The sequence below is a fragment of the Triticum dicoccoides genome, chromosome 5A (assembly GCF_002162155.2).
Source record: "Triticum dicoccoides isolate Atlit2015 ecotype Zavitan chromosome 5A, WEW_v2.0, whole genome shotgun sequence".
NCBI classification, from domain to species: Eukaryota; Viridiplantae; Streptophyta; class Magnoliopsida; order Poales; family Poaceae; genus Triticum; species Triticum dicoccoides.
The window spans coordinates 384,721,792-384,732,945 of NC_041388.1; the positions used below are offsets into that span (position 1 = coordinate 384,721,792).

The window sequence follows — 11,154 nt, forward strand, 5'->3', positions numbered from 1 at the left end:
ATATTATTGATCATCTTTATAATATCTTTTTTGAAAATGATGGATCGGAAAGTTGTGCTCAATTGTTAGAAGAAGAAGTCAATAAAATGTTTGGCACAAAATATTTGAATGATGAGTATGATTGCAATGTTGTTAGTATGAATTCTTTGAATATCCATGATGCTAATGATATGCAAAGCCATAAGCTTGGGGATGCTATATTTGATGAATATGATATTTTTAGTCCCCCAAGTTTTGATGAGAAAATTTATTATGATGATTGCATGCCTCCTATTTATGATGATTATATTGATGAAAGTGGATTTGGAGAGGTCGTGACTTTATTTAATGATGAATCCACTATTTTGGAGGAGGTTGCAATTGATTGTGACTACAAAGTTCTTATATATAATAATTATGGTGATGACATGTATGCTATATTGAATAATGGTCCAGGCGATGCAGTGTGTTTTTCTAATAGAAAGAAAATCTGCAACAGAGGAAAAAATACATAGGCATATTATATTCCAAAATGTTTAGAAAATACCAAGAATAAGATGAACTATTTTCAAGTTCAAATAAATTCCATAAAAATTCATAAAAGTCAAACCGTGCTACTATTGCATTTAAAATCAATAAAAATCATTTTTAAATAGCAAAATGATTTCAAATTTATTTTCTCCTAATTTTCTATTGAAGGGAATCATTTTACCCTTGTTTCTATTTATTTATTTTTAGGAGACAAATAATTTGAATATAAACCCAAATAACTCCCAATTGGATTTGAAATTTGAATTTCAAACCAATTTCTTTTTTTCTATTTTCCCTTGGCCAAGTTACATTTCGAATGCCCTCTGAATTTTGAAGTGTCATATTTCTTCTCTCATTTTGAATAGTTTTCAGAGGATTTGAAACTTGAAAATTCAAACAACTTCAAATAGGAAAAATGAGTTTCAAATAACTTCAAAGTGACTCCCAAATTATTTCTTTGAAACTTACAACTCTCTTTCTTCAAATTTGAAGAAGTCATTTTATGAACTCATCGAGTTTCTTAAACTTTCTAAATTTGAAATATTTCAAATGGAATTCAAATCATTTTCAAACCCTTTTTCATTTCTTTAAATGGAAAAAGTCATATTATCTTCACTCTAGGGTTTTGTGATGAGATGAATTTGAATTCATGGAGATAAAAAATGCAAGATGAAAGTTTTGGGAAAGTCCTTTTATTCCCTCTCATCCAACTTTCAAAAGTTTTAATTTCCACTCAATTTCACACAATCAATCACACAACAAACAAACAAACAATCATAATTATTTATTTAACATAACATTCCAAAATTTCAAATTTTGGGATGTTACAGTAGCTAGAAGTGAAACTGTTCAGATCGTGTGTGGTAAGGTCACCACTAGTGAGAAATGGTGACATCACCTTATGCAGGTTGCAACCAAGCAACATGTCATCTATGCGCCTAATGCAATGCGGCCAACCAAACAGCGGGCCAAATTTAGTCCCCTCATGCAGCTAACCTATATGTGAGCCCGCTAGGCCCATATGAGAAACACATGCAATGCAGCCAAAATCGATGCAGCAACCAAACACGTCCTTGATGTATTGACCCTTATGACTACAATGTATCATTTTGCAGGATTTATATAGAACAAGTAAGGATTACGAATTAGGTTATGATGTTAACTTCTACCTATGAGTGGATGGACGCCCAAAGATAATATTGTATTCCTTTGTATTTCATCATGTATTGTTGAAAGTTCTATTCTGATCCCGAACTCAAATGCATCTTTGTGAACAGTAAAATAAAAAAAGTAAACAAATTCTAATTTTTTTAGTAAACTTTGGCAAATGTTCCGTATGCCTACAAAATTTAAGCATGAAATGACATTCGTGGAAATCGTGGCAAAAAAATATCAGTACTCCAAAATGTTTTTGAAACTAGCATTTTTGGAGCACTGATATTTCACGAAAAAATGTTCCATGTTGAGAAGAAACATAATACTTTGTGCAGCGGTATCGGAGCTGCATTGCGCCATCTATCAAAGCCAATCTACTGTTTTCTTTGTAGTGGATAAGTATTAGTACAAAGTTGGGTCATCTATTTTGAAACGGAGAGAGTACTTCCTAAAATTGTACTGCGTCAATTAATTTGAATTGGAGAGAGTACTTCTATTTCCCTCCCTTTCCTTTCTTTCTTTCTTTCTTTCTTTCTTTGTGCGTGTGTGTCGCGCAACACAGTACCTGTGTGGATCATACATCGTCGTCAGTGCGAGAAGTGAGCTTCCCGAGCTGCAACAACCTCTCCTCCTCGTCGCCGGCGGCAGCCACCGGGGAGCCGGAGCTGAGGAGGTCCTGCGGGAGCAGCACGTCGGTCTGGTCGGCGGTGGGCACCAGGAAGATGGCGCCCAGCGCGGACAGCCTCAGCAGGTTCCTCAGCAGGACGGCGAGCCAGAGGTTGCTGAAATCGGTCCTCGTCACGTGCAGGGCCCGGAGCACGAAGGCGCCGCCGGTCTTGGCCACCAGCATGCCGAGGCTGTCGATGCACATGAGCAGCGCGAAGAAGGTGCCCTCGGCGCCCGGCGGGCAGAGCTTGGTGCTCAGCACCATCATCGGCATCAGCCGGACGCGGCCGACGACCCGGGAGACGCACTCCTCCAGGGTGACGAAGGCCGCGTCCGGGACGCCGAGCGCGAGGTTCCACCGGAGCACGAAGGTGAGGTCGAGGAGGCCGGAGGCGCCGTGCAGGAGCTGGGCGAAGAAGAGGATGCTCCGGAACGGGTAGTCCTTGAGGTTCTTGTGGTAGATCAGGACGCCCACCATGGACGCCACCGCGCCGACGGCGTGCACCATCCCCACAAATTCCTGCATGCATGTGAGATGAAGGCCAGCTGATCAACACTCTCGACAGTTCACTCTAAAACTCAATGTGCCGTCATTTTTTTCAGTTGTGTTAAATCACAAACCTTTAGCCCAGTTTGGAACGACTGGTTTCTGTAATTCAACTGCTTACTCTGAAACTCCAGCGTTCCAAACATGCATGCCCCGTAAAGTTTACTACACTACATTATTAGAGGCAATGCTCGAACATGGAGACTATGCGCTACCGTTTAAGAGCTGAAAGATATTTTTGGTTGTTGGAATGATGCACTTTATCTTAGTAAGGAATCTTTTTGGGACATTGGGGACATCATTGTGGAACAAGCAAGATTGTGGGATCAGGAAATGCATGGCTGCATCCTAGATTCCAAGATTTGAAAGTAGGCACCTTTTTATCTAGCTCGCCTTTCTGATAGATCTTGATTGTGTTATATTCAGTTGTCTGAGAGTGATTGACGCGCAAGATCTCAGTCTTCTCTATTTTCTTTCAACCTTTTCGTAGTTTTGCCGCTCAGGCACTTCTAGTGTTTTATTTATATCCTTTGGATAGAAAACAGTGGCGATATTTATCTTAAAAAAATGGTGATAAAAGATAAGAAGTCATTTTAAATTCATTCATTGGAAAAAAAAGCCTCATGAGATGGAAGATGCTAAGCAAGGAATTTATAGTTGCATGTTATATTTTTTGTAAAAATATTATTGGGGCGGAAATATTTTAAATTCCAGGGCCATATTGTGTTGTGATCCAATCAACACCAGTATGACAAAAGACAAATCAAATCCCATTGGTATTTCATTAATTTTCCAAAAGTCAATACGCACCCGCTTTACCTAGATGAGTAAGATAACTTCTCAGATAATGTATGACTAAGCTACTTCCTCCATCAACCTAAAATTTTGGAAAATATTGACAGACTGACTTTTAGGTAACCATATTCTGAAGAAAGTTAAGAAGGAATTTTAGACTGCAGGAGCTACAAACATGCATGCACTGAAGAAATTTTTTATCTAATATTGATTGCAAAGTTAATTATCTGAAACATTATACAGAATTTATAACTTTGCGCAGGGGCATGCTAATCTTCTCTGTATTGTTCAAATTTTATTTGATGTCCCCAAAGGGACCTGCAGTATGTATATATGGCTCATGCAGAGTGGCGATCCGGTGGGCCAAGCCACTAAGGTGCAGATAATATTTTATCAAGACTTCCTTTGTTTTGTGTAACAAGCCTAGCAGTAAGCAATAGCATTAAGCAGGTCATAAACAAAAGCTCTACCTGTGAAAATCCAGGATTAGGCGGTTCCTTGTTAGTGTACCAGTAGAACTGCCCCTCATGAGTGCTGATACTGAGGGCCAGCGAAAGGAACATGTAAAGAGATGGTTTCCACACTACTGGATACTTTATTGTCTGAACCATCCCTTTAACTGCCACAGTAACCTTGTTCAAAACCTGCATTTGATTAGCATTTCAGTAAGAAGCGAAAAATTTGGAGGTTGTGCAGTTCCTTCCATCGTTAGATTCTTATTTTCTAACGATCTTATAAAAGTTTACAAGTACACTTTCCTCAGTTTACTGTCTAGGTTCAGTTTAATTCATCTGAGAAAGGTATAATTTTCTTCAAACAAGATACCTGAAGATTTCCAGTCACTTAAACATCAGATTCATATTAACTTAATTTGCTAATATGGTACAATTCCAGGAGAATAATGTATAAAACTATAAATGCACCCAGCTTGGCCAAGCTAGTTAACATGGGATGATGTTAGATAGAATGATAGACTATCCTGTTCACTCACATACAGACATCAAGAAACAAATTTAATGAGTTTGGAGCAAAAGAAGCAGTAGGTGGAATAAGATTGCTGATCAACGTACCTTCTCTTTCATGTTATGCTGATACATTTTCAGCTCATATATGTAAAATCCTAGGAAAACCAACATAGTAGGAGGTAAAGCCATCACACCTAATGCACCCTACATTAAATCAGAATGCATGCAAAATTTAGTTTCTCAGTCAAGCAGCATAAAAAATGGGACCCTCTTACCTGGCGAACGTTGCTGGGAGGGGGTGGTATTTGCGAACGTTAGATGGCAGTTTTAGTTGTGTGGGGGTTAGCAGTTTCTTCAGAACAGCATGGCAGTTTCTGGGAAGAAGGAAAGCAAACACTGCCATCGTTTGATCTTGCGTCACAACTAAAACTGCCAGCAAACAGCGTTCGTTTGCCATCCCCTTCCCAGGGAACGTCAGCCAGATAGCATTACCGAAAAAAATGAAACTAACAATTAAATAAGCTTCAAGAATTTGGACCGTAGTTTACCTGTGCCCCTAGATGGTGGACAAACATGCCACTTGTAGCATACCCAATAAGTGCACCTAGCGACGACGAGAATGCACAAAGGCTCTGCATGTCTGGGGCCAATGCTGGCTTGTCAATACTGTTCTTTGCGATGCATGCATCTATTGTAACATCAGCAATGGCAACTGCTGTGGAGATTCCCACGAAGCAAACTACTGCAGAAGTCACTGATAGTCCGACACCGGCAAGAATGGCAGTTGAAAACATTCCAAGCATTCCTACAACCACAAAAAAGAGCGTATTTTTCAATCACGTCTATAATTGTGGGCTTGTGGCAAATATCAATGATGAACGCTTATAAGCACTTGTAAGTAAAGGACACAACAGAGGTTACTGGACAGCAACCCCTTGTAAGAGCATTGAAATGTTAGGACTTACGATACTTCTATGCAATTTGAAACAATAACAGATGCGGCACATCTAATCAAGCATGTAGATTAGTTGGTGGAAAAGTCAGAAATCACCAGTTCTGCCAGTTTATTATCATAACAGCTATTCAACTTCGGGTTATTCGACTTGTGTCAGAGTCAGTCAGACTAACAGTTTCATAGTACACCGCGAATATCTCTGGCGTGGAAGTGCCTTACATGAGCTCCTCATATCTCTCAGCATATGGTTTACAACACTTTCTTATCTAGTATAAAAAGATAATGTGTTGCATATTTCCATTGGTTCTTGTTGATACTTAACAAGGGACCACTAAATTTAGTGCTAGTTTTTCTATTTTCTGTAACAATTTCTAGCCTGTGTTGTTTTGTCCTCAGACATTTTAACCCGCATCATCGGCTGTTGTAGTATAATCGATCCTTTCGAGTGGATAATAAATATAATCAAATGTGATAAATTGCACAGATGAATAGTTGCAAGGTGTCCCAAGTTGTAGACACTTGTATATGCCTACAAACAATGCAATCCATGTACAGCCATGCCGCCACAATGAATTAACTAAGATGCTGACAGCGATATATACCAAACAGTCTAGTCTATGCCCCCACAGTGCGGGCAAATCAACAGCTTGGTCCAAAACATGCACCCACTAACTCAGATCAAGCCAGCAATAGTAAGAAAAATGCAGTTGAGCTAACACAATTTCGTCCACAATTCTGTCATATAAGCTGCCCAACCGCTCTCGACCTCAAACGTGGTCGGCGTGCACTTGTTTTCAGTTAGGACGACAGCAGTGTTCAAAAGACCCTCCACCAAGAACACAATTAGCATGCCATTGCTCACTACTCGTACAACGGAAATGCTGTATGCTCCGGCGACCAGGATGGAAACCAAGATGCCCTATCTGGCATCCTCAAATCTATATGAAAAGTAACATGTTCTCTTATGCCCATACTCTCTGAAACAACACCTGCAAGTCACAATGTCTATCTACACAGGCTAATACAAATGTCGATCTCATCCATGAGTTGGGAGAGGTGGATGGATTCATCATTCATGGCTTTGGCTGACCTGAGAAGACGAAGTAGGGGCGGCGGCGGTAGCCTTGGACGGGGAGGACGTCGGTCATGACCCCCCAGAGGGGCTTGAGGACCCAGGGGACGTGGAAGAAGATGGAGAGGAACTGCACGGTGGCCGGCTGCACCCGCTGCACGTCCTTCCAGTAGTAGTCGGACGCCACCCGGAAGAAGGAGCCGGCGAAGCCCTGGTTGAGGCCGTACACCAGCACCACCCCGGCCACGAACGTCGCGCCCAGCTCCCGGCACAGCATCCGCACCCACCGCACCGGCTCCAGCGCCGCCTCCGCCCACCCGCCGCCGCCTGCCTCCATGGCACCGCGCTCCTCCTCCAGCATCGGTCCTCGCCGGATCCCTTGACGGAGGAGCTCGAGGGGGGGTCGCGGCGCGGGCTAGGGGGCGGGCATGGGGCCGCGCGCTCGCGTCACGTGGAGATGGAGTTGAGTAATGGAGAGGAGCTCGGCATTCGGGTTTCTTTATGGCGAGGGAGTGATGAAGACGTGATCTTGGAGGCTCGGACCGAGGAAGTGGTGGCGTTGGGTGAAGCTCAGCTCAGCTCAGCTCAGCTGAGCACTTGAGCAGGGGAAGTGTAACTGGTAACTATCCAAACTGGAAAATTAAATTCGAGGTCAAAGATTGGATGATTAACTACTTCTACAAAAGTACTCTAGTGGCCAAAACTGCTGCCAGCCGGTAGAAATAACAGAGTCTACAACACTCATGTGTTCCGAATGCTTGGTTCATGAACTACTTGATGCTTCATGAGCTGTTGGGTCTAAGGAGATCCCCTATCTTAAAGCTCCAAATTTTCACCCTATCCCGTTTGAGAAAAAAAATCTCCCTGTCCCATTTCCTTTAATTTTTTTAGGGAAATGATGTTTGCTCATCTAGCAGATCCCCTGTTCTAAAACAAAATATGCAAAAATTCAGGCAAATTTCTGCCCAAATAAAGGCAGAGGCGGGAGAAACCACATGAGACTTTCTGAATAACAGGAGAAGCACAAACACATCCGAATTGGATTTCTTTTTGACTTTCTTTCATCCATCATCACAACTTTTCAACCCCTTGCCATGGCACTAATGGCAGATTTACAATCAGGCAATCAGCTATGCTGCTCTATACAAATGGCACTATATATCAATATATGTATGTACCCGATACAAGAGAACAATGGCAAGTGTTTTCGCAGTATTATGTGCAACCAAACCCTGAATGCTCAGGGCACATTATGGGCGAGCTCCGACGCCTACAACTCCGGTTTGCTTCATCCAGAGGGACCACTTGACTGCCTCCAGGAAATTCTCATTCCTCTGTAGAGCTGCTATAAGGTTAGTATACGTTACTCGGTCAGCATTGATACCTTTGATCCTCATCTCCTGCATCAGCTTGACAGCATCTTCGGGCATTCCCGCTATCCCGTAAGCCTTTATCAATGTGTTGTAACTGTACAGGTCTGGCTCAACGCCACGGCTCTTTAGTTCTGAAAGAACGTAGGCGACGCCTTCGATCCAGCCCTTTCTCCCATATATGTTCATCATAATGTTGTAAGTGTAGTGGTCGAAGTCACATCTAGCTCTCCTCATTTTCTGCAGAACAGCAGAGAACTCCTCCAGCTGGCCTGACTTCCCATAAGCATTCAGCATGCAGTTGTACGCCTCGAGAGAAACCGGAAACCCCGCGTCCTGCATCTTTTGGACGAAGTAATTCATGCTGCGGAAATTCCTGCTCTGCGCGTACGCCGCGATGATAGTGTTGTATGATATGGTATCTGCCAGTCCTTGCTTCCGGGCCATGCTAAACACCTTCTCAGCCCTGTTGAAAAGCCCAGCTTTTCCATATATATCTAGCAACACATTCAGGGTGACAGTGCTGGCCAGGTGTCCTAGTTGAATCATTTCGTCGAAAATTCTCGAGAGCTCGTCGACTGGTATCGCTGGGCCACAACAGTTAATAATGCAGTTATACATGGCTTCATCGCATTCAACCTCGCTCTTGAGTATCCGATAATATGTATCAGTCAACTTCTCGAGCAGGCCGCATTTCTGGTAAGTCCGAAGCATGTCAAGAAAAAGGTATTTATCAGGAACTATTTCCTTTTGTTTATCCATATCTTCCAGAACTGAGCAAGCATCTTCTGGTCTCCCAGCTTTATTATACATCCTCACAATTACACTATAAGCAATCATGTCAAGAGCACAAGCTGAAGCCTTCAGCTCAAGGTACAAAGTTTCAGCATGAGTAAATCTCTCCATGGTGCTGAAAACATCAATCATAGTGCAGCAAATGCGGAGATTTGGACGAGTTCGGGACTCTGGCATCTGGCTGTATATCCTTACAGCAGCTTCATAACTGCCAGCCTCTTTGCAGGAACATATCAAGATATGATACAGATTGTCTTCGAAATCAGAACCTTTCCACTTCTTTTCACGCAATACACAAAGAGCTTCTTCTAATAAAGAATTCTGAACAAACGCTGTTACTAAAATAGAGCATGAGGTAGCATCATACAAAACCTTCTTGTAGAAGCATGATCGCAGAATTGGTAGAACCTTATGCATCCTCCCGACTGTTGCGTATGCCCGGACAAGAATAGTAACAATAGATGAACACTGGCAATCTGCTGCCCTCATGTCCCTAAGAATTTCAGCCGCGCTTTCACTGTCATCATGTCTTGCTATTAAGTTAATCATTGTGTAAAAATTGGACGCGTTTGGTTGAAAACCGGAACTCTTGAGCTTCTTGTAATACGAAATTGCCTCTTGGTGTTTATCTGCTCTGCCAAAACCTTCTATCATTGATCTATAAGTTGTTTCATCAGGAGCTAAACCTGAACTCTCAAGTCTGTGGAACACTTCCTTCGCCTTCTGCATGTCAGAAACCTTTCCATACCCTGTAATCACAGTATTGTACGCCACAACATTTGGGGAAACACCACCATCTTCCATGGACTGCAACACCAACTCTGCTTCTTCCATTTTGCCCTGCTGACTGTAAGCATTCAGCTGCACTAACCAATTCTCCAGGTTTGGAGCAACCCCATCATCTTTCATCAAAATGATAACCTCCTCAGACTTATCGAAAAGGCGCGAACGCGTGTACAGAGTGATCATAGCCGAGTAAGCATTGACACAGTTGACATTGCACTCCCTCATTTTCGCGAAAGCGAATTCGGCCTCCTTGAGGCTCCCAGTCTTCTGGTAAAGGCCCATGAGCATACCAAATGTGGACACATTCGGCTGCACCTCCCTCTCCAACATCATATGAAACCACTTGGTTCCCCAATCAGCAAGCCTCCTCTTGGCACAGACATACATCAGCCCATTGAACGCCTGGGTGTCGAGCCGGCAACCCGAGACGACGACCATCTCGTGGAGCAGCAGCTCGGCCCTCCTCCAGTCCTCCTTCCAGGAGGTGGCCTGGAGAGCCAGCCGGTAGGCGTCGGCGTTCCCTTCGAGCTTCCCGTTGGCCTTCATCCACACGAAGAAGTCGAGGGCCTTCACATCGCTGTGCTTCTCCAGGCGGATCAGAACGGAGTTGCACTCCTCGATGCTGGACTCCCGGCTGACGCCGGACAGAATCGCATTCACATCGGGATCGTTCACTAGAACTCTGCGAACCTGTGGATCCTTTCTCACGGGGGCGCGCCTGGGAGCCCTCGCCGGCTTGTCTCCGCCCGGCGGCCTCCTCCATGACCTCCCCCCTTTCCTCCTCCCCGCGGAACTCGCCTGGCTGGCGGTGATGCCGTCCGCGATGTCCCGGCCAAGATCCGCTGCCGCTCCACCGGTGCGGCTGGCATCTTCAGACGGAGCGGACACGCACAGCGTGGACTCCGCCCCGCCGCCGCCGCCGCCCTCCGAAGAGCAAACCGCGCCGTCCTTCAGAGCTGCCCTCGGATGGCTCCTCCAGGCGAGGAAGCCGTGGGATGCGGCGGCTCCGCCACGGGCGTGGCGCCGGTCCGCGGCGTACCCGACGCTGGTTGGCAGCACCCGAGAGCTGAAGCCGACCAAATCCAGCCCCATCTCAGCTGGGTTCCCGGCCGGCAGCAAAGCAATCAGCTAGCGTGGGGGCATGGGGCTTCCGAGTGGAGCTCCACTCCACTGCGGTAGAGCGGAGGAGGGGTGGGGGCTGGGTAGGCGCGCGGCGTGGCGGTGGGTTTGGGCGGGGTGGCCGGATGGAGAGCGGGTGACGCAGGAGAGGAGGGGCAACCGTTGGACCTGGAGATGCGGCTGCACCCGCACGAACGTGGTGAGTGGTGTCGACTGCAACGCTTCTTGGACTGCTGCATGGGTCCCACGTAAATGCTTGACCCGCGGTTTATTCATAGGGTTTACACTTTTTCCGGTGAAAATCCTGACCTCCTTCGGGCACATTGAAAATATGAATTTTTATGGCTCGAAAAATTAGTACATGCAATATATGGATGTGTAGTACATACAAGAGAGATACGCAGGGACGGAGCCACGAT

General features: G+C 44.7%; 2 protein-coding genes and 1 pseudogene across 2 annotated transcripts; all 3 read right to left on the bottom strand.

The window, feature by feature from the left end:
* Positions 1–1,907: 1,907 nt before the first annotated feature.
* On the bottom strand, positions 1,908–7,381 carry LOC119301679 (probable folate-biopterin transporter 6). The gene is made up of 5 exons (XM_037578670.1): positions 6,684–7,381; positions 5,187–5,443; positions 4,744–4,842; positions 4,144–4,317; positions 1,908–2,851 (listed from the first exon to the last, which is right to left on the bottom strand). Exons 1-5 carry the CDS (start codon positions 7,024–7,026, stop codon positions 2,240–2,242), a joined length of 1,485 nt encoding a protein of 494 aa, XP_037434567.1. The 5' UTR covers positions 7,027–7,381; the 3' UTR covers positions 1,908–2,239.
* LOC119304473 lies at positions 3,895–3,991 on the bottom strand (annotated as a pseudogene).
* A 294-nt stretch (positions 7,382–7,675) lies between the features above and the next one.
* Positions 7,676–10,898, bottom strand: LOC119301680 (pentatricopeptide repeat-containing protein At4g30825, chloroplastic-like). The gene has a single exon (XM_037578671.1). The coding sequence runs from the start codon at positions 10,706–10,708 to the stop codon at positions 7,916–7,918; it is 2,793 nt and encodes a 930-aa protein (XP_037434568.1). The 5' UTR covers positions 10,709–10,898; the 3' UTR covers positions 7,676–7,915.
* Positions 10,899–11,154: the final 256 nt, after the last annotated feature.

Excerpts from the sequence above, each read along its gene's own strand:
- LOC119301680 (XM_037578671.1), bottom strand. The coding sequence starts at position 10,708 with ATGGGGCTGGATTTGGTCGGCTTCAGCTCTCGGGTGCTGCCAACCAGC.
- LOC119301679 (XM_037578670.1), bottom strand. The coding sequence starts at position 7,026 with ATGCTGGAGGAGGAGCGCGGTGCCATGGAGGCAGGCGGCGGCGGGTGG. Across the intron at positions 5,444-6,683 it reads CCCCTACTTCGTCTTCTCAG|GAATGCTTGGAATGTTTTCA; the intron begins GTCAGCCAAAGC and ends TTGTGGTTGTAG. Across the intron at positions 4,318-4,743 it reads AGCATAACATGAAAGAGAAG|GTTTTGAACAAGGTTACTGT; the intron begins GTACGTTGATCA and ends AATCAAATGCAG.